Below are 26,578 nucleotides of genomic sequence, written 5' to 3' on the forward strand. Positions count from 1 at the left end.
CAGAGGTCAAACCAGAATAAGTGGACTTGAATCTGCATGCAAGAAATGCTGCATTGTGCAGACTGTTAAAAACTGGCCACCAAAGCAGCAAGCACCTCACTGTCATTCTAACTCTCCTCTGAGGTCACTGGAGAAACAGCTCTTGCACGTAAAGCACACGTGCCCACGAGCCTTGTGCAGGGGTCGGGTAGCCAGCACTCGCCCTTCTTCATGTGAGGTTTGCATAGCACTCGTCACATTTTACCTTTAAGAAAGACTGTCTGGTGGTATTTGACATAGACTAAATGTGGTTGGGACTAGGTGTGGTCTGCCCAAAGACTGACAGCTAAATTAGAAGCTGCCCTGTCACTCCCAGCAGCCCTGTGCTCTGCTGAGGCTGGGATCTAGGTCCATTCCGCCTTGTCACTTTGCTTCATCAGCATGTGGGGCTCAGGAAGAGCTGCTTGGGCCTTAGAAATGCAGATTCTCAGGTATTAGCTAAACCGCTGACCCAGATATGCATGGTAACAAGATTCCCAGGCTATCCTTGTGCATAGTGGAGTGACAAGTGGTACCTGAGTCAGGGTGCACATTAGAATCACTAAAGCCACCGGTTTACTCTAAGAGACTCTCACTGAGTGATTCTGATGAACTATTCAGTTTTGATTTAACCATGGTTGGTGGAATTTGTGGTCTTCTGTGTTAAGGCAGCCTTTGATACATATTCCAGTTGCCTGGGGAGTCAGCGTAGTGTTCTCTGTTTTGGGGATGGTCTTTGCTGTGTGTATTTTTTTTTATGGTTTTTTTCGAGACAGGGTTTCTCTGTGTAGCTTTGGAGCCTATCCTGGAACTTGCTCTGTAGACCAGGCTGGCCTTAAACTCACAGAGATCTGCCTGACTCTGCCTCCCGAGTGCTGGCATTAAAGGCATGCACCACCACCCAGGCCTGAGTTTCAACAATTTTTAAAGAAAATAGTCTTTGTACTTTGGAACAATTTTAAGTTTATAAAAATTGCAAAGGTTCTATGCTTTTACATTTATTCCCTTGTATTTAGTGTTCCCTAACATTAACATTGTCACATAATTTCAGGTACTTGGTCCATAATCACATAATATACAGTATATAGTCCATGTTTCTATCTTATCAGTTGTCCCAGTAAAGACATTCATAGCCATTTTTTAATGCTATGTAATGGCCCACCCAAGATTACATACTATATTTATTATTATACCACCTCTTTGGTCTCCATTGTCTAAAATAATTATTTAGTCATTACTGACAGCTGTTTTGGAAAGCACATTATGGAAAGCATTTCAGTTTGGGGTTTTGGTACATCTTATCTATTAGATTTGAGTTTTGCACTTTGGGCTAACATACCAGAGAATTGGTATTGTGTCCTTTTCAGGGTGACATGTGAGGGAGCTCTCATATGGCTTTGTTTCAGTTGTGTTCACTATTCCAGTGCTGTGGATGAGAACATGGGAGTTCAGAGAAGCTGCCTTAATTGTTAGTCAGTGATGGACCAGGACATGACTGCAGGCTTCCTTTTCTCCTAAGACTTAACTTTTAAATGGCTGTCTAAATTATGGTCCTCCTGGCAATTTCATATGGAGGCAGAGTCAGAATGAGGAACCTAGGCTCTTCCTGCCTGGCTGGATCACAGCCCATCCACAGCAGTCAGTGCGGCTGTCAGATGCTATTTCCTGATAAAATGAGAACTTGGCATGAGACTTGGAAACATTTGCACATGCACTGAAGAGTTGAAAGGATGACTACCTGGAGTTTCTCCTGCTTTTCTGCATCATTTGATAAGGATCATACCGTCTGCCTCTTGCCCTTTGGATGCTAGCAGAAATGTTGGAAAGCACGTTGCTTCCTTTAAGCCTGGATAATTCCTATTTCACCAACAGGGTTTTTTAGAGATGGGTTAGGCCTTGCTGTTCTGTGGTCTTCCTCCTATCACACCATGCTGTCATTGTCTCATCTCTGAGCAGAGGTCCTTGAACTTGTGCTAGAATCATCCAGGAAGTTCATACAATGTGCAGTGGCTAGCTGCAGAGATTTTCATTCTGTTAACAAGGGTTTTATATTACAATTAATATAACAAGCACCAGTGAATCTATACCAGGCTTCCTACAGTTTTAAAAATAGCTGCTGGGCTAGGGTGAGCTTGTCTTTAAATGCTGCTTCTCCAGTGCCTAGAGGCCAGTCTTTACTTGGTGATGGACATTTCACCAATGAATCGTGGTGGAGGCGCTTCCACTGTGACTGGGGGCTCAGCTCTGCTCAGCTGTCCTCCATTGACACCTGTTGTGTGAGGACATCTGCTCACAGTGGACTTGTTTACATTCTTTGAGCAGACTCTTCAATGTTTCTACTTAGCAGGAAGAGCCCCTAGGATCTTTTTGTGAATTGGCTTTGCTCTACTACATGACACATTCCAAAGTTATTCACTATCTTGGCGTCTGACTCTGTTCCAGCTAGGCTGTGTGAGGCTGAGGAGGGTGGTTGTTGGGACACACAGAAGCTACAGTAATGCCACATTTTCTGTTTTAGTTACTTTTCACCTAATAAATACTGTGTGTCTGTGGAAGCTGAGCATCTGGCCAGAGGTGCTTCCTGAGTGGCAGTGTAGTGCATGGGGTGGTGGTGGTGTACAGTATAGATGTATGCTGGGGCAAGCAGGACTGGGACACGGCAAGTCTTTGCTTGGTGCTTCACTTTAGATGGTGTATTAAACAGAAACTTCTTGCTCCTGTTTTTTGGAGGCTAGAAATCCAAGGCAATGGTGATTGAGGATCTGGTAGGACCTATGGTTTTTCAAAGGTTTCTTCTATGAATCCTCCCGTAGCCCACTGTACAGGCTGACTCTCTGTGCCAAAGACTCCTCTGCCTTCCTGACCTAGTCACCTACCAAAGGCTCCACTGTCATGTACCACCACCACAGGCTTAGTTTCATGTAGACAGATCTTAAAAGGTCTTATTAAATAAAAACCTGGAACCAGATATAGTGGTTAAAACCTGAGAGATCAGAGGAGTAGGAAAGGCCACAAGCTAACCTCACCTCACTGACATCTCATTCTCCAAAGGAGAGCTCCTTCCTGTATACCCATGCCTATGTGCCTTTCTGTTCTGCTCTTTCATTTGCTCTGTCCGTCCAGCTAAATCACTTCCTCTTCCTGCCCAGCCCTGTCACTTCCTGTCTGTCTGTACAGACCTCCAGACCTCTATAGTTAGTGCTGGGATTAAAGACATGTGTCACCACAATTGGCTCTGTTCTCAGTATGACTTTGAACTCACAGAGATCCAGACAGATCCCTCTCTCCCAAATGATAGGATTAAAGGCATGTGCTACCTACCACTGCCTGACTTCTATGTTTAATATAATGGCTAGCTTTTTTCACTGATCTCTAGGAAAGCTTTGTTTATGAGAGCACAAATAAAATACCACCACAGTTTCAGCTCAGACAGAATATACACATTCCAAGCTAAGCAGTCCCAGGGTCCTGATTTCTGAACTGACTCAGTTTGCCTCCTGGAGCCTTCTTTATCTTTCTGGAAAAATTGGGTGGGGAAAAATAATTTGTTCTTGCAAAGGTTAAAGAAAATGTATAAAAACAATGTAGTTTATTGCCTGGCTCAGAGTCTTAATTGCCAAGGTAACCATTATTGCTCTTATTTTAAGCAAGTATCCATTACATAGTCTAGTTCCTTTTCACCTGCATGTCCTGAACAGCACCAGAAAGCCATCTTGTTTCTATCCCTCCTCATTTTCCAATCATTTAGGAGGGAGAGAAAAACTGGAGGGCATGTGGGAGGCTTTACCTGGCAGCAGGAAACTACTGGCTGGATATGCAGGCCGTTTGAACTGTAGAGTAGTCTCTGGCTCCCTACTACTCCACCCACCATTTCTGAGCAACTCTACAATTTGAGAAACAGCTATTGCATTGGGGCCATGCCTTGAATCCTGCTTCTTCAGTTTCTAGTGGCTCTTCTTACTTGATGCATGAGCATTTCATCAGTGAGTCAGAGGAGAAGCAGCTTCCTCAGCGGTGGCTATTTCATCAGGGGCTCAGCTCTGCTCAGCCGTGTTCCATCGACACCTGTTGTGTTGGAGGGGACATCTGCACACTGACCACCATCACTTCTAGACAGCCATTCTTCTGGTCCTGGTACACTCTTCAAGCTCCAGCATCTCCTGCCTGTGCTCCACCACTTTCTCTTTTCCAGACACTGACCCAGCAAAGCATCATTGCTATGTGGCCTGAGAATGTGGCCTGTGTTTCTAGTGATGACACCTTCTCTCTTCCAGCTGTCTTCCTTTTTCAGGAGAGACTGAAAGGGGGCAAGCACCTTCTTCCTTCTCCAGCCTCTCGGACTATGCCAGCCCTGTCTCTTGTGACTTTTAACAGCCTTTTATTTGTTAACCTTTGGTCTTGTCCAGTGCCTCTCCTCTTTACAGACTTTTCTCTTCTCCAACAGCAGCAAACCCTTTGATTCCTAGCATGGGGAATTGTCCCATTACCTGCAGCTCTGATTAGTCTTTAACTTACTGTTTCTCCATTCCTGTGCTTACTTTGATGTTTTCAGTATAGTGGTTACACTGTCACAGTGCCTTCATGGATGAACAGCACTTCCCTTTCCTTTGAAGCTGGCCTTACAGATACAGTATCTACTAGTTTCAATCAAGTGGTCTTCCCTCAATCTCAGTTTTTCCCTCTTGGTAATACTATGCAGAATTCGCCTGAACTCGTATCCTCAGATATCAGTCTGGAGAGACTTCATTGCTGATTTATTCTGTATTAAGTTTCCTCCTTGACCCTAGTCTACTTCTGTCCAGATCTTTTCTATCCTCAGCCCTCCAGTCTGTGTGCTTACTGTGGATGGATAGTTTTGGTCTTTACTGCATGATCTCTGAAATGTTAAACATCATACCTAAGTGATACCTGCTCCCATCACCAGCGTGGACTATTATCTGGCACCACTTTCAAATCTTTGCTCAATGGAGGGATGACTTCCATGCACAAACCTTAACTTATCTTTAGAAGAATACAGGGGTTGATGGAATTCTCCAGTTGTGAAGAAAAGAGTCTTAGGGGGGTCATTTATGGTCCAGTGTCTGAGTACAAATTATGGACTTTGTACAATGAGAGTTTGCAGGTCAGGTGAGGGGCCGGTCATCTTCACTAAGTGTGTGATAGACAAACAGAGAGGCTGCTATCCAGGTGATCAAGACCAAGAATGTGTTGATGTTATGTGACAGACTTTTCTTGGGGAAACCCTATGCATCTGTCTACTCATTCCAGATAGGTAGCCCACAGCAGACCTAAGTACAGATACCACTGAAGTCCAACTTGGTGAAACAACGAGTTTTATTGGGTTACTTACAGAAGCAGAGATGACAGACACAAAGACAGCTGCCTCCCCAAAGCTAACACTATCATGGCTTCATAAGGGCTAGAGACCTGGACCTCACTGCACAGCATGAAGGCAGCACAACAGGTTGAGAGTGTCCTGTCCTTAGTGTCCAGGTCTCTGGCAGCTCAGCTTGTCCTTGTTTCTTCCAGGTGGTTTGGCTGATCCTTGCTTTTTTTGGGCTTCTGAGCTTAGCTCATAGTTTTCTTTGCAGCTTGTCACTTCTGAGAGAACTCCCAAGCAGTCTTTATTGTTTACTCTAGGGGAGGGAAGGGTCAGGTAAATCTGGTAGGTTTCAGGGACTTCCTGAAGCTATTTTGAGTTGTTTTTTACTTCTTGTCTTAAGGAGCTTCTCTGCAGGATGGACTGTTTCCATCTCAAGAAAACTCCTACACAGCTGATGAGATGGTCATGGTTTCCAGCCTTCATCTGACTGGTCCTTCTTAATTGGTTCCTGGATTTTCAAGGCCTCCTTGCTCATTCCTGCCAGAGCGAATTTTTATTGGCCCATTTTCCCATTTGGATGATTTAGAGAAGGATTTTGTTTGAGAAAAGTGCAGTATCCTAAAGGAAAAAAAAAAGATTATAGATGATTATGGGATTTTCTAGTGATCTTGAGCCTCAAATCAGAATCCTAAGCATAGCTTCATTGTCCTGTAATTTTCCCCAAGCAATCTACATCCAAGATATTTGCAGTTTTGAAGTCCCCTTTTGCTTAGTAAATACCAATTCTTTAGACATGTGTCCCTGTGTGTTCATCTCTCCCTTGCCCCTGCTGTGAATCCTAGCTCCTGCAGAGATCCACGTCCTTGTCTAGCCCTTTTGTGAACATATTCTAATACAGTCCTATTGCCAGCCTTCTAGTTTCTTGAGCCATTTTCACTGCCTGATGCTTTTCTTTGCAGCTAATACATCTGTATGTAAGGCAAATTACCTTTCTCTTGTATATACACATCTCTTGAAATTGGTTAGAAGATCCTAGTGGTCAGCATGTGGTTTAGAGTGCTTGTGGCCTGAGGTCTGTCACACTGATCTCTCTTGTCTGTGTGTCTACCATGGACTTGAATTTTTAATAATTATGATAAAAATAATGTGTTGCTATTCTTCATTTGCTACACTTTAAAGGAATTCTGTTCCATATATTGGTGGGAAGTTTGGTTCAACAAAAGAAATACAGATACATACACTTTAGGGTAACCACGTTCAAATTGTCTGTGTGTTTTCCTCAGATACTGTGTTTTTATAGCATATTTAAGGTATAATTCAGTAGGTGCAAATCTGAGTTAGATTAGACCTTTCAAAAAGCTCATTAATTAAGTAAAGTGCATTCACATTTTGTACTTGGCATTTCAGGGTTTTGCTGATCCTTCCCATAATAGTAGCAATAGTAATGATAATGGCTGCCCTCTAGTCACATGCACTGTGCCAGGCAGCATAAGTGCTCTGCATGCAGTGTTTTGTCATATTCCTATAGCCCCAAGAGTTCCTTGTAGCTTTCCTGTTTCATAATTTTTCACAGCCTCATTAATTTGGCTTCAAGTGTTCTGCTAGGAAGTTGTTGCATTGAATCCAGCACTGCTCAACACCCCTGCACAGTCAGACATTAGTAAATCTAGGTCTCTCTGTTGGCTGGTTCTGCATTAGCCTCTCTATTATGTTCCTACTTAGTGATTCTTCCCAGAAGCAGCAGTCTGGTTTGAACAGAAGCTACACTGTCACAGGTATGCCTGCTCCACTGCTATCAATGACATTTTCAGGGACTGGTTGAGTTAAGAAAGCAACTACTGCATTTTCTTAAAAACCAGAGGCTGTTTGCCCATTGGACTGGGTTATTACAGTAGAGACCATGCAAAGCCATATATGGCCTGACAGGCTAGCATGTAGGAGCTGAGCTCCTGGGATGCAGATTAGCAGGTGCTTAAGAGTATGGACTTGGTGGGTACTGATTGGACTCAAAGCCAGGCTTGACACTTCCCCTGGGTGTGACCAGGAGCAGTTTCCAATTTTGTAAGGAAGAATTGGCAGTATTCCTGAGTCCTCGCTTGCATGACACTGTGAGATAAGCATTCAGCTCTCTGCTTAGTCATGCAGCCATTAGCAGCCAGTTCTCATTCTCCTGTTACACAGAATAGAATGAGCATCTCATGTTTTAGGCAAATCTGGAAGCAGTAATAAAAACTTCTTGAATACATTAAACCGACTCTTCAGCTTGGAAAGCTGCAAACCCCAAGCTGTGTAAACATTGACTGCGTGGTCAGAGGCAACTGGTAGATACTGAGCTCCAAATAAAAACACCTGAATTCAAATGGGGCTCTTGATAACAAAAAATGAAGACAATCAGACAGAATTTTGAGAGAACTGCTTTTTTAACCTGTGCTGCAGACACTGGAAGCCCTGGGATTTCCTTGCAGTGTTTTTCGCAAGTGCCTGAGTTAGATAGATGCTCAGCTCTGGCGCTTTGACCTTATCATTCTTGATTGTGGGGGCTGTTCTGCACCTCTGGGCATTTTAATGACATCCTGGCTTTACTCATTAGATGCCAGTGGTAACTCCTACAGTGTGATGAGCAGAAGTGTCTAGACACTGCCAAATATCCCTGGTCAGTGGATAGAATTTCTTCCTATTTGAAAATGAACCAGATGAAAGCTCCCTAGCTTGGCTTTGCATCAAGATTGCCCAGGAGCCATTGAAAATGCAGAAAGGATGGATGAGTGGTTCAAGGTCCATAGATTATTATTATTTTTTTAATTAAATTCCCTTGGGGGATGATTCATGATCATTGTTGCATTTGGAAAACACTATTGTGAGGTCCTGGGACATTTACTGAGTCTTCTGGTGATGGTGTCTAGCTCCCACAGTAAATTTCAATGTCTCCCGTAAAGCCAGGGCCTCCATTTCTGCATCAGTAACAGTGTCCTAATAATTCTGAGCCTCTCCTTACCTTACACACTACACACATAACATCTTCACTTGACACCAAGTGAGGATGTGTGATAAGCCTATGTTATTGTGTTAGGCCTTTGTGCTGACCTAGAATGCTATTGGTGGGGAGGTTATCCCTCATCTGATTGCTGCAATGCTTGATTTTGGTAACGTAGCATCTATTTCTTAAACTTCCTTTCAAATAAAGTGACTAGGGTACTTCCTTTTTGGGGCCTCTCTTTATCTTTCTCTCTCATAGGATATTCTATAGAACCTCACATGAACTTAGAATGTTACATGTATAGAAAAAGAAAGACAACCAATGTATTTCTTGCCTCTGAAAGCAGAGTTTAATTGGGCAAGAGTGAACCCCAACATCCATGCTGCTCTTCCATTTAAAGAGTAGCTTACGCTTTCTAGGTTGGTGGAAAGGCATTCTGCTGACTTACCTCTTCCCATGGGATCTCTGCTTCGTGAAGTTTTGGCAACTCAGGCAGAGTTATGGATCTACTGAAACTTGGTTACTAAAACTTTCATTTCTGCAATGTTTTGTATATGTCATGCCTTATGTTTCCTGTTAAAAAAATTGATGAGCTAGAGATTAGTGTATAGTGGGATACACACACACACACACAGACAGGTGCGCGCACACACACACACACACACACACACACACACACACACACACGACATAGACAAACAGGCACAGACCCCCACATACATTTACTTCAGTTTGAAGGACTCTGTCCCCAGAATGATAGAGTTTGCACTTAGTAAATAAAGACAGCATGTACTTTATCCCTAGTGCATGTGACTAGGGTGAAGTGTGTCCAGAGCTCTGGGGCAGAAAAGGAGGCTGTGGGAAGTAAAACTCCTGCTTGCTGTTCTTGTGTCCAGCACTCATCATTGCTAAGTGTATTCTCTCAGCCAATGCTTGTCTATCATGATGATAACTCCTTCCATTTCCCACAGTTCCTTAAGAGCTAGTGCTGGAGAGCCTCTTTCTTATGTGGTTCAAGACTCTGCCCATCTTCTCTCCTCTCTGTGGCTTCTGGAACCTGTATCATCACTCCTTATGGACTTTGCCAGTCTTTTTAGGGACACTTTTGCTTCCTTATGTCTGTCATCATGTGTCACATTCTTTCCTGCATTGACACAGAGACCTTCCATCTTTAGAGCCTTTACATATACCACCTTTCTTAACTGGTTATTACATTCCTTGCTTCTGTCTGATTGACATTCATTCTTCTATTTCAGACATATATATTCCAGAAAGAGGTCATTTCGGCTCCTCACACTAGGTAGATGAGGACCCTTGCTATGTGTACCTCTAACATCATGAAGCACACCGCCCCCCAACCTTGAAGCCCATTGTATAATGTTCTACATTATTCCAGAGTGTGCTTTATGCCTGCACAGTGTCTGGCATATAGCAGAGCCACAACTTGAAGATGTATTAGTTGAGTCAAGGAGAGAGATGATGCTAGCATTCTCTGTGTTTATCCGTATAGACAGTGTGGTACAATTGTGAAAAAAAAGAATGGCTTTTGAGAGGGTATCATTTTCCTTGTCTTCATTAAGAATTCTAAATATATTTATGAGGGCCTTATGAGGACCAATGTGGGTCTTCGGATTATGGCTATGGGACAAGCTTGTGATAACCTGTTTGGACTTCTTAGGTCTTCATCGATGACAGGGTGCTTCTAATTTCTAGTGGTCACCCTGACCTCCTAATACATATAGATGACTATACATTGCTGGTCTGTCTTGTCCTTCCAGGCATCTCTGGTACTTCAGTTTTAAGCATCCTCCACTCCAAAGTTCCCTCTGCCCCTGGGCACTTTCCTTCGCTTCCTCTTTCTTTGACAAGGGGTCACCTTATCCTTTCTGCTTAAACTGAAACTGTGTGTCTTCCTAGATTCCCCACCCCATCAGCCATTGTAGGAAACTTCTCCTCCTTGTTATCACACCTGTTGCCCTTGCTTGTCAGTGTTGAGGAGAACTTGAAACCATGTTAAGTACTGTCACAGGAAGAACTTTATATGAGAGGCACTAAGAACTCCAAAACAAAGATAGTGGACACAAAGTAGGTGGTTGTCAACCTAGAACAAGTGAGCATGAGGGAGGGCAAACAAACCAGAAACCTTAGACATGAAACAGTACAGACAGCAAATGAAATATAAGGTATAGTGTACCAGTTATTTAAGAGAATAAAACACACAAAGTAGGTTTACCTAAAGAGAGAATTCGTCAAAGAGGATAAAAGTCTGGATTCATTCAAAAGATAGCCTAAAAAGAAAGGAATGAAAATTATGAATGTCAGGTTCCACTGGCCGGGTCCCAACTTCTGATCAGTAGCCAGTTCTAATCCAGCGAGAATGAATGCATGGGAGAGAGGCGGTGTTTAAAGAAACGCTACCCAATATTTTATCCCTTTGGAGTTGAAGCAAAGTTGACCACGAGGAAGAACAGGTTTTTGGGTAACTGGATGAGTCAAGGCTTTATCATATGGAACTCTAGGGGCATAGTTCTGTGTCCAGGAGATGGTAAATCACAAGGCATAGGCTGGGAAATGACATGTGGTTTTCACTTTCAGATGGTCCAGAGTTGAGAATTATTTGGTGAATTGCAAAATGGAATGAGCACAGTTAGTCTGCTCCTGCAGTAGCCCAGTGAGGAAATAATTATGACATGCCCTGGTATCAGGGGAGGTAGAATTGAGAGCGATGTCTCCCAGAGTGATGGCGTTACCATTCTGTGTCCCCTTTGGCCTCTGTTATTCCCTCTGCAATCTGTGCCTCAGGTTGGACACTGTTCAGTGACTGCCTCTTATTTCAAGATTCCCTTGGGTTTTCACTGGCCTCAGCCTCCAGCAAAATCTGCTGTTGTTTGAGAATGCATCCCAATTATGCTACTTTCCCCATCTAAAAACCTGTGATGCAACACGCTTTCAAGAGTTTCTGTATATGACCTAGATGGTTTCTGCTTCCATCTTGCCTTTTTAATCACTTGAATTCTTGTGATGGTGTCAACACTTCCATATTCATCATAGGAGTCCTTTTAACTATTCCTTTTCATTTATTATGTCTCCAGGCAGAAATGCCTGTGGAGCTTCACATGGTACCTACCTGCTGTTCACTGCCCCTCGCTGTCTAAAGGCAGAATAAACAGAAAAGTTTGAGGCATCTCCCCAGAGTAAACTGACAGAATTGGGACCCAAGACTACAGTGTGAAGGATAGGGGAGATGTAATATTCATTGCAGGTCTGTAAATTGGTAAACTAGAAGTAGATGAATACTAGTTGAAAATTGAGAGTTTGGAGGTAATAGTTGAATTTGAGCTTGTTCGTGAATAGACACACATTGGAAGCAGCCTGAGACAAGGGAGGACTGGAGAGGACCTCAGGGAAGCTGGCTTGGTGATTTGGATATTAAAAACCAAAAGAGAGCTGGAACAGAAAAGCTGATGTTTAAAGTTCCAGAGTTAATGTCAAGTTTTATCCTGATTTCTGTGGATAATGTGTTAGGAAGGATCATCTACTAGACTCATGGAAATGCTAAAAGATTATAATTTAAGTAATATTTGTCATCAAGAATTAGCACCAAAATACCCAGAGTCACAGTGTCCTGGATTCTGGTGGTGTCCTCTGTGCTGTGTGGCTTTGAGCCCTTACATACACAAAACTCATACAGTTTTCTCAGTGGTGCTGTAGGCTTAGTAATACCCTCTCATATGAATACGTGAGGGCATTACAATGGCTAGCAGCCACTGTTTCTATATATTACAAGACAGGTCAAGTGAAGACAGACAGTAGAAGTTTGCATTAGTGCTTTGTTGAAGGTATGGGAATATGGCGATATTGTACCCATTGTTTGTATATGTTAGATTTTCCCTGCAAAGCCTGTTTTAATATTTGTCAAGCCTGCATTTCTGCCTCAGGTTGTCACCCTCACATTAAGGGAACATTTGTTTCAGATTAAGAAGCCCAGTCTCTCCAGTGCCTGCTGGCAGATATCTCAACAAACCCATTACAGTTAAGGGCGGGTCAATTGGCGGAGTGTGTTCACTCAGAGACATGTGGACTGGTTGTGTAGTGAATGAGAGACCCACAGAGGGTGGAAAACCTTTAGGAATGTAAACTTGCTTTTTAAAATTGCCTTCACCATCAGTTCCCTCCTGTGTTCTTTTGACTGACATTGTGCTAGGAAGTTTTATGTCAACTTGAGATAACCTAAAATCAGGGGAGAGGAGGGAATCTCAATTAAAATGCTTCCGTAAGCTCCAGTTGTAGGCAAGCCTGTAGGGTATTTTCTTAATTAGTGATGGATGTGGGAGGGCCCAGCACATTGTGGGTAGTGCCATCTTTGGGGTCCTGGGTTCTATAAGAAAGCAGGCTGAGCAAGTGAGGGGAAGCAAGCCAGTAAGCAGCACTCCTCCATGGCTTCTGTATCAGCTCCCATCTCCAGGCCCCTGCTCTGCTTGAGTTCTTGTCCTGACTTCCTTTGATGATGAACTGTGATTTGGAAGTGTAATAAACTCTTTCCTCCCCAGTTTGCTTTGGTCATGGTGTTTTGTCACAGCAATAGAAACCCTGACTAAGAAAAGTGCCACCTTACTTTCATCTTCTCTGCAGCTGACAGAGCCTTCCTAATCCCATGTTTAAACTGATCCTGGATCCTACTTTGCGCTGAGGGCTTCTTCACAGGAAGTCACCTAGTTCAATCACTTCCCATCTATCAGGGTGGACAGTCACACTTTGTCTTTCTGACTTCTTATTTTCAAACTGTCCACATCTGTATGGTTAACCTTCTGTATATGTGACTCAAGTTAGCAGATTATTTGACCTGGAGGCATGTCAGCAGATCACAAGACCTGAATCAGTTCACAGTGTGATTCATTTATTTCCATATAGGAAAGGGCGTCGATGGTAAGGGCGGGGCAGAGCCCAGGCTGGTGCAGTCTTGAAGCACTTCTTGAAAGGCTTGGTATTGAGAAAATTTGAGAAAGAGATAGGAAGTAGGAAATTGGTTCTTGTTGTCAGGGACAATGAAATTTTGGAAATATTGATAATGAGCAAAATAAAATAGTGAGCGGTTGGAAGGAGACTCGGGAGATCATAGATGACACAAGAGCTTTTGTGTTGTGATTCAGTTTTCAAGATTGGAGTTTCATTTCTACAGAATGTGTCAGAGCCTCTAAAGGAGTAACTGTTTATTGTTAGCCCACTAATGTACTGGAATGCTAATTATTTATATCTTTGGTTATCTTCATAGCCCAGTGATTTTTTTTTTTTTTTTTGTGACACAAATATTGTACTTTATGTTGTTAAAAAATATTTGATTAGTTCATGGAACTTGAAACAAGTCCTTTTTAATAGATGATTTTTGAAGTGAGTCATCATTTGTCAAGAAATAGGAGGCATGATTTGTCATCTTTCAGGTTCTCATATTAATCTTGGGAGGCAGCTGTGAGCCCCTGTGTTTTTTGTTTTTTGTTTTTTTAAATAATTACTGGAGTCTTGTTTCATTGAGTCACATTAACTGCTGTCAAAAATACTGATTTTGCAAGAAGCAACTAAATTTGCCCCTTGGAAGTATGATTTTTGTTGTTATCTTTCAGATTAGTTCAGGTATTATTGTGAAATCAGAGGATGTATACACCACTCTCAGAACACATCGCTTGTCTCCATACTAACCCTGCAGCTCCGAAGTGTGGAACAGTCATAAGATCTTTGTAGGACAATAAAGCTCATAGAGTAACTGGTGCCATTTGACCCAGTGTCAAGGAACTAGATGGGTCATTGTGCATAATGGTTTCTCTAAGTCATATTGTGCTAGTTGCAGTCAACATGCGAATGCTTTCTCTGTGGTGCCCTGACATTTGGAAGCTGGGTTTCTTCTCTTTCTGGGCCAACATTACCCGTAACTGCTGTGCAGAATCTGTTCAATGAGTTTCTGTCTGTAAAGCAAAGGAAAATCCCCAGCGCTGTGCACTGGCACTTCAAGGTGTCAGAAGAAAGCCGCTGCCAGTTTCTTCTAAAGCACCGAAGAAGGGTTAAGAGTCTAGGACCCAAAACTTGAGATCCGTGCGGAAAATAGTTTCCCAGTTAAAGGGCTGTGAGTTAATAGCTGGGTGGGAAGGTCAGTGATCAACGGGGACTAGAGGTTGCTTTGTCCACTGGCTGTGTCCCCCCTCAGCTACTTAGCTTCAGGAACAGTCAGAGGCCACAGACAAAGGGAAGTTAACAACTCTTCAGTGTTGTTCGAATCTTAGATGGTCTTTTAATAAAAAACCCAGAGACAGATATCAGGGTGAAAGCTAAAAGATCAGATATCAGGGTGAAAGCTAAAAGATCAAAGAAACAGAACAACCAGCCACTAGTTCTTACCTCTACAAAACCCTCAACCCAAAGAGAGTGAATTCGGTTTTTTTTCCCTCACACCTTATATACCTTTCTCATCCCTGCCACATGACTTCCTGGGATTAAAGGCATGTGTGCTTCCCAAGCAGAGGCATGAGATCTCAAGTGCTGGGATTAAGGGCATGTGACACCACTGCCTGACCTCTATATCTAATCTAGTGGCTGATTCTGTCCTCTAATCCTCAGGCAAGTTTATTAGGTTACATAATATATCACCACACTGCAGGGTTCATAAATTGCATACTGTGTGAAGAAGGCCTGTGCATCTAGGAACTGCCAGAGGGTCTCAGAGGTGAATATCTTCAAAGCAAATAGACTCTTATTGTTAAAATACACAGAACAGAATAGAGATCAAGGTGTATCATTACAGGCTAGTCACTTCATAGCAGGGGGAAAGATTGGATGTTCAGGAATTTATTTAATTTCTTTATTTTTTAGAAAGTATCTGTGAATGTCTAGGCAGGGAGATTACACTGAATGGACCTATTTGTAAGTGACCGTTATATCTTACTATGGACCACATGCTGTTCCAAGGATCTTGCAACATTGTCTCAATTTTTATGACTCTACTGTGTGCAAGGGATAGCTTTTACTCTGGTTTTTGGAAGAATGGTAATGGCCCTAACTTTATCAAACCAGGAACTGCAAAAGCTGGGGGGCGGGGGGCGGGAAAGGTCTTTCTCTGAAGTTGGTCTAGTCAAGGGAAGGTCAGGAGAACTAGGCAGTGATCATCATTCCAACCAAGTGATTTTCAGGGGTCCTTTCACTTAATCTCATCCCTTGAGCATGTTTTTCTGTGTTCTAAAAATATTCCAAGTGGATATATTGATGAGTTGAGTATTGTTTTTAGGAGATCCCCTTGAGCCTGAAGTGTAGCTGTCAGAATGGAGAACTACAGCCCACAATGCCCTATCCCTGACAGGTGTCTGTTCAAGCTGGGCTGTTACTGGCTGCAGCAGGCAGGTGGCAAGGCAGAAACATGGACAGCAACAGACTGGAGAGCTTGCAGATATGAACAAGGGGCCGCATAAAGTCCCCAAGCCAGGATTTTTGGCCAGCAGTCAGGAACAGGTGGTTGAGTAGCCAGGAGTGGCCAGAATCACCCCATGCTGGACCAGGAGGGACTCTGATGAGGGATAACAGCTGAGGGATCTCCTGGGATAAAGGCTCCTGGCAGGCTGGTCTGGCTTTCTCCTAAATAAACAGCCCTCAGCAGGTCTCTCATAAAGGATATATACCCTGAGTAGATAGAGTGTTTTTTTTTCTTTTTTTTTTTTTTTTTTTATTTGTCGTTAGCAAACAGGCAGACAGAAAGAGAAAGCTTGTTCTGCAAGGAGAAAGGCTCCATTTTAAGGGGTGGCAGGCAGCTCTGGAGAGCCTATGATCTGTGCAGGGGTTCCATTCGGGACCAAATGTCAGAAGAAACATCAGAAAGGGAGATGAAGATTCTGAAATGTATGCTACTGCATTTTTCTAAAGGAAGTGGTGGAGGTGAAGAGGGAGAGGGGAGAGGGAGAATCAGCACATAGGTATTGAGAGCTATGCCAGAGATGCAGACTTCTAGAAAACGAGACATTTCTGGCATCTTATCTTATGAAAAATGGATAAAAATCTTTTTATGGGGAATCTACTTTCTGGACTTACAGACTTGGATCAATTAAATGAAGTGAAGGAACTCTCTTGGAGAGCAAAAGATGAAATGAGAAGAATAAGTCCATTAAAGGAAGGCTAACATTACAGTGCCATAACAGTGGCGGAGCGCTTTTCTAGCATGTGCAGGTCCTAGGAACAGTTCCAAATACATACAGGGAGAAAGAAGGTAACTAAGTTCCCAAGAAGAACAAGAAACCTAAGTCATTAAGTAGATGTATATGACTTCCTGCCAACCAGGTTCATATGGAAATGTAGACAGAGTTCATTTAACAGATGAGTATGTGTTACAAATTTTAAGAAAGTCAGCTCACTGTGGCTAAAAGAAAAGGAGGAAAGATTGTGGCTCTCAGCCTCTGTGTATGCAGAAATGTGGCCATGGTCTGGTGCTCCCCGTTCTGAAAGGCAGGCCTGCCTTTCTGACCTCAATGCACTGTATAGTTGGGGAAGGTACTTTTCACTTTTAAAACTAAAGTGAAACTAAGAAATGTAGCTGTATGAGTTTATATATATGTTATAAAACCATACTTAAGCAGTTGAAATAATTTACTTTCAACATTTGAAAACAGATTTTTAGTTCCTTGGGGGGGGTTACATTTTAGGGGGTGGGATTGCATTTTAGACGTAATGTTTTTTGCTTTTAGGCTTTTTCTTTACATGACTTCCTGGTTAGCTTTAACTGTAAACTTAACAGCCCCAAGAGAAGAGCCTCAAGTGAGCAGCTGCCTGGGTCGGATTGGCCTATGGGCATGTTTGTGTGGACTGTTTTGATTATTAGTTGATGGGGGAGTGCAGGTTTTCGTGGCATCATTCTTAGCCAGGTGGCCCTGGACTGTTCATGAGCCTGTGATCAAGCCAGCAAGCAGCATTCCCTCATGGTTCCTGCCTCCAGGTTCCTTTCTTGAGTTCCTGTCTTGACTTCAGTCAATGATGGACTGAGACCTGGAGGTGTGAGCTAAAATCCCTTTCCTCCTTGAGTTGATTATGGTCATAGGAAGGAAACCAGGACACTGAGTGAAAGGAGAAGTGTCCAGCCAGTCTTAGAGATCTATGACTGGACGTGTTGCTCAGGTTGCTGTTCTCTCATCCTTGAAGAATTGGACAAAGATAGAAACAGCTTATAGAACATCTTAGATGAGTGTTATCTAGCTAGACCACTGGCAAAGATGGTGACTGACTTAGAACTCACTGGTCAGCCAGTCAGCTGATGCAGAACTCAAAGGTTTCTACAGGAAGTGAGAAAACTATGATGCCAGCCCTGGGCTTTTCAGTTTACTATCTTAGTCTGATTTGAGAGTAGCCTGTCTTGCCTTTTGGGTACTGCTTACTGATGATGCTGGCCTGTGGTCTGTGTCCTCATCAGCTGGCTGGCTCCAAGCCATGCCTTGTAGAGAGTAGTGACAGCTTTTGTGGATCTGAGAGCCAACAGCTGCTAAGAGCCACCCGGTACTGGAATATGTTGTTAAAAGTGTGAAACTAGCCCATTATCCCAGGCTCTCCTTTAAAACAGTTTGTTTCTTATTTATATATTTTTGTTTCTTAATCCATTTCATAATTATTTGAGTAGTGATTTCAGAAGTGAACCCAGGATGTAGTTTAAGCTGGCAAATGCTCTATGAGTGTATTGGTTTTCAAAGAACAGTTAGTTTTATGGATTTCCAGTTACTATAAACTATGGTGGTATTGTGTTCCCCAAAATATTGTGCATGCTAATAAACTTATCTGGGGTCAGAGAACAAGACAGCCACAATATTAAACATGGAGGTTAGGCAGTGGTAGCACATGCCTTTTATCCCAGCACTCAGGAGGCAGAGCCAGGCAGATCTCTGTGAGTTTAAGGTCACATTGGAAATAGCCAGGCATGGTGACTCACACCTTTAATCCCAGGGAGTGATGGCAGAAAACAGAAAGATATATAAGGTGTGAAAACCAGGAATCAGAGCTAGTTAAGCATTTGGCTGGTTAAGCGTTTAGGCTTCTGAGCAACAGTTCAGCTGGGATTCATTTGGATGAGGACTCAGAAGCTTGCAGTCTGAGGAAACAAGACCAGCTGAGGAACTGGCAAGGTGGAGGAAGCTGTGGCTTGTTGTCTCTCTGATCTTCCAGAATTCACCCCAATAACTGGCCTCAGGTTTGATTTTATTAATAAGTACCTTTAAGATTCCTGCTACAATAAATATTGAGTCTCTCTATTGGCACCTACATTCTGTGATACTTCTACTGAGGGTGGAGGATGGGGGAAGTCACAGGTGAACTAAGATTCTTTGTTCTCAAGGGACAAGAAGAAAAGATAATATGCAAAGTACTCAGGAGTGAGTGAGTCATTTTGTTCCAGGTGAAGAGAGAAGATAATTATGTCTTTCTGGCAACATCAGGGACATGTACTTGGAGAAGGTGGCTTCAACATGGATGATAAATAATTTGTAAGATCTTAGTTGTTAGAGATATAATAAAGAGAAAGGTGGGCATTTTTAACAGAGCACATGGTGCAACAGTGAAAATGTGAATCTGGCATATTTATTTTAATCATCCACAATATTTAGAACCATGGGTCATTTGTACTGAGTGGACTCTCTTGACAGCAGACTCTGGAATTTAGGGGTTTACATACTTCACAGATAGCAGTGATCACCAAAAATCCGTGGAAGATGTTAGAAGAGACACACACGTGAAATTTGAGGGAAAAGTTGAATTTTGTTTAATGACAGTTGACATGGTGATTAGACAATAAGACTGGAGATGTGGAGACTTAACTTGTAGGCATCTGGGGATGGCACCCCAGAACAAAGGTGGTAGATACAACTCGGAAAGAGAAAGAGGTTGTGAGGATGATAATGACACCGTAAGATGTGCTATCTTGTACATGTTTGTGTCACAGAAGAGAGCAGAAGAAGGTGAAAGCAGGTCAGGGTCTCAGCAAATGTGCCTGGTAGGCCTGCCAAAATAAGTACACAGCGTGTAGGAATTCATAGACAACCAGTTTGCGCTGAGCTGGTGGTCCAGCATCTGACCGTAAACTTATGGACGCAGTTACTAATTAAGGGCTGATGTCACAGAGGCTTCTTGGTCTGGGGAATTTGGGATGCCATGTTGGCAGGTGCTGTGGGAGGGTCCATCTAAGGGTCGAATTGGGTTGAGAAGGCAGAAGTTCTGAAGAAGAGGAGTTCTGAGGAGGAGGAAGAGGAGGGGAGGTAATTAGGGTGATGTAATAATGTGACCATCAACAGCACATACCTACAACCTGATATCAGATTTGAGTGACTTGAAAAAGTGGGAGCTAATGATTTCCAAGAGCCACAATGTCACATGAAGCTGACAGGAAAAGGAAGGTGTGAACGGCTGTCGGTTAATTGGATTAAGGTTTAATTATAGCAGATAGGAGAAGGGTCAGAAGTGGGCCATAGAGCCAGCCCCATCGTTATGTAATTGTGGTTTTAATTGGCTGAGATGCATTTTGAATGTTCAGCTCACCATTGTTCCTTTCGCACGGTGAGAGTTTTTGTTTAATATTTCTATATTGAGTTTGTAAGCTTTTCTGGCTTCATGGTCTTTATTCTTTTCACATATCCAACTTCAGAATGTTCCAGATATAATAGTATCCCAGAGACGGCTGTCTTTTTAAACTGGGTTCTATATCTATGAATCAGATGTGAATTAAAACCCAAGTCATTCATGGAGTCCTAGATTTAGAGGTTTGGCTTGGCTCAGAACAGTGGCTTTGGAAACCTTGTCCTTTTGCCGCAGCCATGCTCTTTTGTCTTGATCTGCCTCTCTAGTATGATTTAAGACTGAAGCCTGGCCTTGTTATTTAGGTCTTGTCTTTGAGGTCACAGGAAGTAAGATATGGGGGTATGGGGCTCTCTGATAGGACCCATCCTTACATCCTCATATCCTGAAGGGGTCTGCCAACTGGAAATACAAAGTTGTTATCTTACTAGAAGGAGGTTTCTGTTTGATATTCTTTGTTTTTAATCTTTTGTGTCCCTAGAGGGGATGTGGTGATGTTCTGCCCATCAGCTCAGTCCTTGGGGTGTGGGGGTGGGCTACTGAAGCCTGTGGAGGGACAGAGGAACAATGTTTAGAGTTCCCTTGTAGACAGGCTGCCTTTTGCTCAAGGCTAAGGATGAGCTTTGTCAGCAACACTGGAGGGCAAGGAGCCTAACGAGTTTAGGACTCTCTACTCTTCTAAAGAAATTCCTATGTAGTTATAACCATTTAATTTCCATAGCAGCCCTTAGGTTGGGTAGCAGCTATCCTCATTTACAGATGAGCTAGCAATGTTCAGAAGATTAAGGTAACAATAGCTTACACTGCAGATACAGTAGGCTACCAGTGTCTCAGCTTGCCAGTCTGAGTCAGAATTTTCTACCTGGGTGCCACAGTGCTAGCTCTTCAGAGGGGCAAGAGCGCTAGCTCTTTTAATGGGTGCCTTTCCAACCCAGAACTGTGTGTGTGTGATTTGTCTTCCGGTTCCTTGCCTGGGGTTTATTCTGGTTGACACACTCCTCTCATCCCTCTGCTCTTGCTGACAGCCGGTGTCTGCTGGTCTTTCCTCAGTGCATTCTTTCTATGTGGGGGCAGGCCGAGCACAGCTGTGGCAGTTCGGGCAAGAGCACAGCTGTGGTCAGCTGCCAGTTGACACAGTGGCACATGGTGTCATGATTGCATTTCTCGGGTGGTTCAAGCTGCTGAATCAGTGGCATTTACTGGGGCCACAGTTGGGTGAAAAGTCTACATACCTGCAAGAACAATAGTGTGTCTCCCCAAATCCCTTGTGTGCCACATGTTCTCATAAAATTATTGTGGATCAGGGGCTGGGGAAATAGCTCAATAATTAAAATTTCCCATTGTTCTTCTAGAGCACCTGAGTTTAGGTCCCCAGTACTCACATTAGGGGGCTCATAGCCACTTGTAACTCTAGTTCCAGGGGGCTACAGTCACCTCTGTGTGCATGTGAACCACTCCACACACATAGACACATACTTAAAAAATAAAATGAATCCTAAAATAGATCATGAATTAAAACATGTTTGCATAAAACCAAAGAGCTACTTGCTTGATTCATGTACAGCTTGAGGGACTCTGGGTCCACCTTGACCTTAAAGGCTCCCATTTCATTTTAATAAGACACATTTAAATATGACGATAATTCTCATCATAGAAACAAGGACCATAGGGGACATGAATAGTTAATAGATTTGATGGGGACACCTAGTAGTTTGTTACCCCGAGAAAAGTTAAGAGATCCATTGACAGCTAAGAATAGCAAGCGTAAGTTTTCCTCACTTAAACTTTTTTGTTAGTAGTTTCTTTTTTGTTGTTGTTGTTTAAAATGTTGAAATGAAACTAATCGTATTTCCTTTTTCTTCTCCAGAAAAAACCACTGTCTGCAATAATAAAGGAAGTCTGTGATGGGTAAGTGTCACTCGGGGCTCAGCTGAGGCTCTTTAGTCTGTACATTCTAGGCAAATAAAATATTTGCAGTGGAATGGCGAATAGTATTCACAGCATTATAAGTAAATGCTAGCCATGTACATGTCCCTAACTCAGCACTCTATCTGCCCAGAGTCTCACAATTCCTGTGTGCAGGTTGCACCCCGTTCTACCAGTCTTAACCATTCTTTCTCCAAGAGCAGACAGTGAAGTGGGTGGGCTTTCTGCACTGCAGGCTTGCTTTTGTTTGTTTGGAGAAGTCCTTTGGGAAGTTTGGCCTTCCCAGCAGGGAACAATCTGAAGGTTCCTGGGGTTAAGCACACACTCCATCTGAAAAAACTGAAGGGACCCATATGCCAGAGAAGATGCGGAACCTCACATGCTGTGGGGCTTTCCTGTTTCCCTGCCTGCGTTGGCAATCCAAGGGGAAAACACATTTGGGAGTTATATGAGATGTGGTGACTAGCCCAGCAGAACGGGTAGTCTAGTCTATTCCTGAGAAATGCCTGAGACCTGAAATACTTAACTGAGGTGTTCCAGTAGGTGTCGGGTACACCAAATGAGAGTTTGGAATTCTGAGACGACTGAAGCATGTTGATTGCCTAAAATGTAAACCGTTTTCATTTCCTTTGCTTTTATCTCCGCTTCAGTCTCTTAGAAAAGTAAAGAATGCTGCATTTAATATTGCACCAGTCCCACCTCTGGTGTTGGAGAAGAAATGCTGGGAGTGGGTCTAGGCCTAGGCAGCCAGCTGTGGGATGACTGGAGCCTAGGTAGTGGGGGTGGGTAGTGGGGGTGGGTGGTGAGGGTGGGTAGTGGGGGTGGGCCAATGCTGGAGCCTGGGTAGTGAGGGTGGGCAATTATTCCTGTGTCTTGGGAATTTACTTCCCTGTAACAAGTACTATACTGGCCCGATTCTACTCCTAGAGATTTTAATTCATCTAAACCCTATAAAACTACTAAAACAGAAACCGCCACTTTCATGTGTCTGATTATTTATGCTTGTGTTTTAAAGGTGGTCTCTTGCCAACCATGAATATTTTGCACTGCAGCATGCTGATAGTTCAAACTTCTATATCACGGAAAAGGTAGGCAACTGCATCGTTTAATCTGGGAGTACTCATACTAAAGGGAAGTAAATCACAGCCATTTTTTCTGTTTAGGGCTGGTCAAAATTTAATGTCCCTACCCTCTGTGACAATAGGGTCTGTAAAGTTGTCCCTGCAGATGGTGGCCCTCTGGCTATCAGGGTGGTGTAGTTAGTTGGAAACGCCTTCAGAAATTATCTTTTCTTCCCAGAAGGACTTTAGGAGTGGTAAGGTTTTCTTTTCACATTCCTGGCTGCAGATGGAGAGGTGGTACTTGGACTAGGTTCTCGGCAGGTGTTGGCTGTGCTTAAGTATGCCTTTGGTGTCTTTAATTCAGTCCATACACACTTAGTTTTCCATTGGATTATTTTCTCAATATTTTTTTTTACTTTTGCTGCACCTATATAATTTTCACACTATTTTTTGTGAGATAAGGAGGACATAAACAAAGAAAAGTTAAATGTTGGCAGTTACATTCTATTACTGTGGTTTCATTCATCAGCCATGGGCAGTGAAACTGATTGAGATGATTGCAAAGCCTTAACCATGAGGATAGCACAGAGTGGTTCAGAGAGTATATCCCGTGCTTTTTGTGAAATATTTTTCTCATATACCTGCATATTGAGCGTGTGGGTTGAACTGATTCTTCAACCTGTGTTGTGATAAGCCAGCCACTTGGTCACAGATGGCTCTACCTTTGACTCATGAATGTTGATTTGTATCCACCAGTGGCTGTCCTATCCCTTTACCAAAGAAAGACCCCGAGTATAATCATCTCAGGGGGAGAGAGAGAACCGCTCACAAGGCCAGGTTTTCAGATCTCAACACCAGAGACTGAATGGGGAGCTTTGGAGAGGTCCTGAAAGTTTCCATTTAAGGAACTCTCTAGGGAGTGTTGGTATAGTATAGCCACAGATTTCTCAAAGAGGAAAGAGCCCTTGTGCTTGAGGGACAGACAGGTGTCCTTTCTAAAGAGCCAGATCTACCCCCATGGGGCATGGTGAGCTCTGACCCCAAGTTGTTATAAGGTTAGATCGAGAAGTGTGTTTTTACTGCCGTTTCTTAGAATGATTTTAAAAATCACCATCAATAGCATCACATAGAATTGTATCATCCTTTTTTGAGCTAAATTCCATCTATAGTCAGAAAATCCAAACTGCTAAGAATAAGGGGACATTCATTATTTTTTGAGGCACTGTAATCATTTTTGGCGGGGAATCTTGTTTGCCTAGGGAATTCTTACCGTTGGGTTTCAAAGGGACTGCCTGCATCTGTCTGCCATCAGTTCCTCAGCACACAGTCTGAGAGATTAGCCTTTTATTAAGAGTTTGGAGAGTGAGACAACTCATCCTCCCAGTCCTAGTCCTTTGTTTGTAAATAACATGTCACCACTCTTCTCTTCCAGCTGTGTGTGCTTATGTGAGGCACAGAGATGGGCATGCACAGTGTAGGACATCAGTGCATCTTGAGATACACTGGGTCAAACCTGGGTTCCTGTCAGTCTGCATCCAAGTTTTTGCAAAAAAATAGGGGCCCTTTTCCAATTCTTAAAATAGTGGAGTTAACATCCTCCTGTTACCTACAGCCCAGTGAGTTGTTAGGTAATATCTGTGTCACCGTGGTAACCAGTGACTAATTTTTGAAGCTTGTACATGCCATTAGTTTCTGACTTTCACTTGCTAGGAAATGGTTTTCCTCTCCCTGACAAAAATCACCTGTAATTTAAAAAGGGAAATATTCTTTAGCTCTGGCCCAATGTGGGAATACATGAAGGGATTGAGGGATGTTTGAATTTCTCCCTAAAGATTCTCAAGAAGGAACCCCTCGTCTGCCTATTTTTATCATTTTATCTGAACCCATTTTCTAAAACAGTTCTCGTTTACTTATTGGACGATGGGGACAATGTCATGTTAAGGAGCATTTTGTAGAATTATAGTATGAAAAGTTTGTAGGGGACGTTAAAAAGCATCTCTTTGCAAGTTCAAATTCTGGCTCAGAAACATAAATTCCAGGATAGATGAGTGGTGTGTGTGTATGTATGTCTGTGTAGGGGTGTGTGTGTGTGTGTGTGTGTGTGTGTGTGTGTGTGTATGTCTGTGTGTGTGTGTATGTCTGTGTGTGTGTGTGTGTGTGTATGTCTGTGTGTGTGTATGTCTGTGTGTGTGTGTGTGTGTGTGTATGTCTGTGTGTGTGTATATGTCTGTGTGTGTGTGTGTGTGTGTGTGTGTGTGTGTGTGTGTGTGTGTTTATGTGCTTGTGCATGCACACATGTGTAACTATTTCAGTGAAGTTTCTCTTTTTGAGTAAGAATAGGAGTGAGAAAGTGCCCAGTATTTCTAGCCATCACCTCCATTGCAGTCTCATGAGGTAAGCATCTTCATGTTAATGGGGAAAATGAGACCAAAAGAAGTTATAAGACAGTTTATTTAGGCCAGACACACCAGAAGTGACCAAGCCCAGTTTGGCCCTGGTAACTCTGCTGCCTGAGCTTCTGTGTGTTGATGATACCCTTTCTTTGCTGACATCTGGCTGGCCATCTTGATCCCCATTGCCTTAGGGGTCAAGGACAACAGTACCATCGTTAGCAGTGTTAGTGTGGGACTTTCTTATCCTGGTATATTAGGGGAATTTACATCAGGTGTGACACCCATGAACTCACTAGAGTTACAAACCCTTTTGCCTGCCTTTGCTATAGATTATGTGACCCTCTGGCATAAGTACTGTGATTGTCCTAATGGCATCTTTTCTTTTTAAGGAAAATGAGAAAATTTCCTTGTTCTCTTTAATTCTTAAGTATGCAGAAAGGGGTGGAAGTAGGGTTGTTTGAGGGACACCTGTGTTCTGCTGTCCTCTTCTCCTAAGTGCTCTGAATTCTGTGTTCCAGAATTTCTGACAGACAGCAGCACTGTGTGGCCTCTGGGACAGGGCATCCTGTTCTAGGGGGTTATTGTACAGATCCCATTGTTATCAGAGTGAAACCAGTATCCCAAAAGCCCCAAAGCCCTATCATCAGCAGAGAGGAAAGCCTGTGTGGGAGTCAGTGACAGCGGTGGAGAGCCAACTTCCTGTCCTGATTTCCAACTCAGGTTTCTTTTTCCTGAGTTCCACCCTTGCCAGAGGACCTGCAGAGGCCAGGCAGCCCCGCTCATGACTGAAACCACTGGGTTCTGATCTTTGTGACTGACAGGTAAAGAGCCTTCTCAAAGACAGGCATTTCAAACTGAGCAAGCCCAAGCCCAGGCTGGTTATAAACTTCCTTGCCCAGCAAGGTTCTTCTGGAAGAGTCAGAATTCTTTTGATAAGGAGTCACTGTTGCTTCCCCAGCAAACTTTACATCTCAGCACGTGCACTCTGTTCACATCTGCAGAGTTGGCCAGTTTCTCGAGGCCTAGTTCTTAGCATATGTGAGTGAAGAGAAAGGCTGCTGGACCCCCCTTGCTCTGAGCAGCCCTTGTGGGTTTCCTAAACTCTAGACGTTTTTCCCCTTGGCCTCTTCTTCCTTTCTGACACGCCAGGCTGAAGTGTCTTCTGCAAAGCACAATATGCTGCTGAATTCTTTGCTGGCTTTGTGACCAAACCAGGCATTTGCTAACAGTGCTTATAGAGGCCATGTTAGCTACTTACATATTTGTTCGTAGCCTTTGTCAAGTATGGGACTCTAGTAGACCG

General features: G+C 43.1%; 1 protein-coding gene across 5 annotated transcripts in view; it reads left to right on the forward strand.

The window, feature by feature from the left end:
* Nucleotides 1-26,578, forward strand: part of Elmo1 (engulfment and cell motility 1) — a 534,802-nt gene that overhangs the window by 96,264 nt on the left and 411,960 nt on the right. For all 5 annotated transcript variants that reach the window (XM_036187573.1, XM_036187569.1, XM_036187572.1 and 2 more), the window contains exons 3-4: nt 21,763-21,803; nt 22,837-22,909. In XM_036187573.1, the coding sequence (XP_036043466.1) occupies nt 21,763-21,803; nt 22,837-22,909 (114 nt within the window). The remainder of the gene's footprint in view (nt 1-21,762; nt 21,804-22,836; nt 22,910-26,578) is intronic.

Source organism: Onychomys torridus, chromosome 5 (assembly GCF_903995425.1).
Source record: "Onychomys torridus chromosome 5, mOncTor1.1, whole genome shotgun sequence".
Classification (NCBI taxonomy): domain Eukaryota; kingdom Metazoa; phylum Chordata; class Mammalia; order Rodentia; family Cricetidae; genus Onychomys; species Onychomys torridus.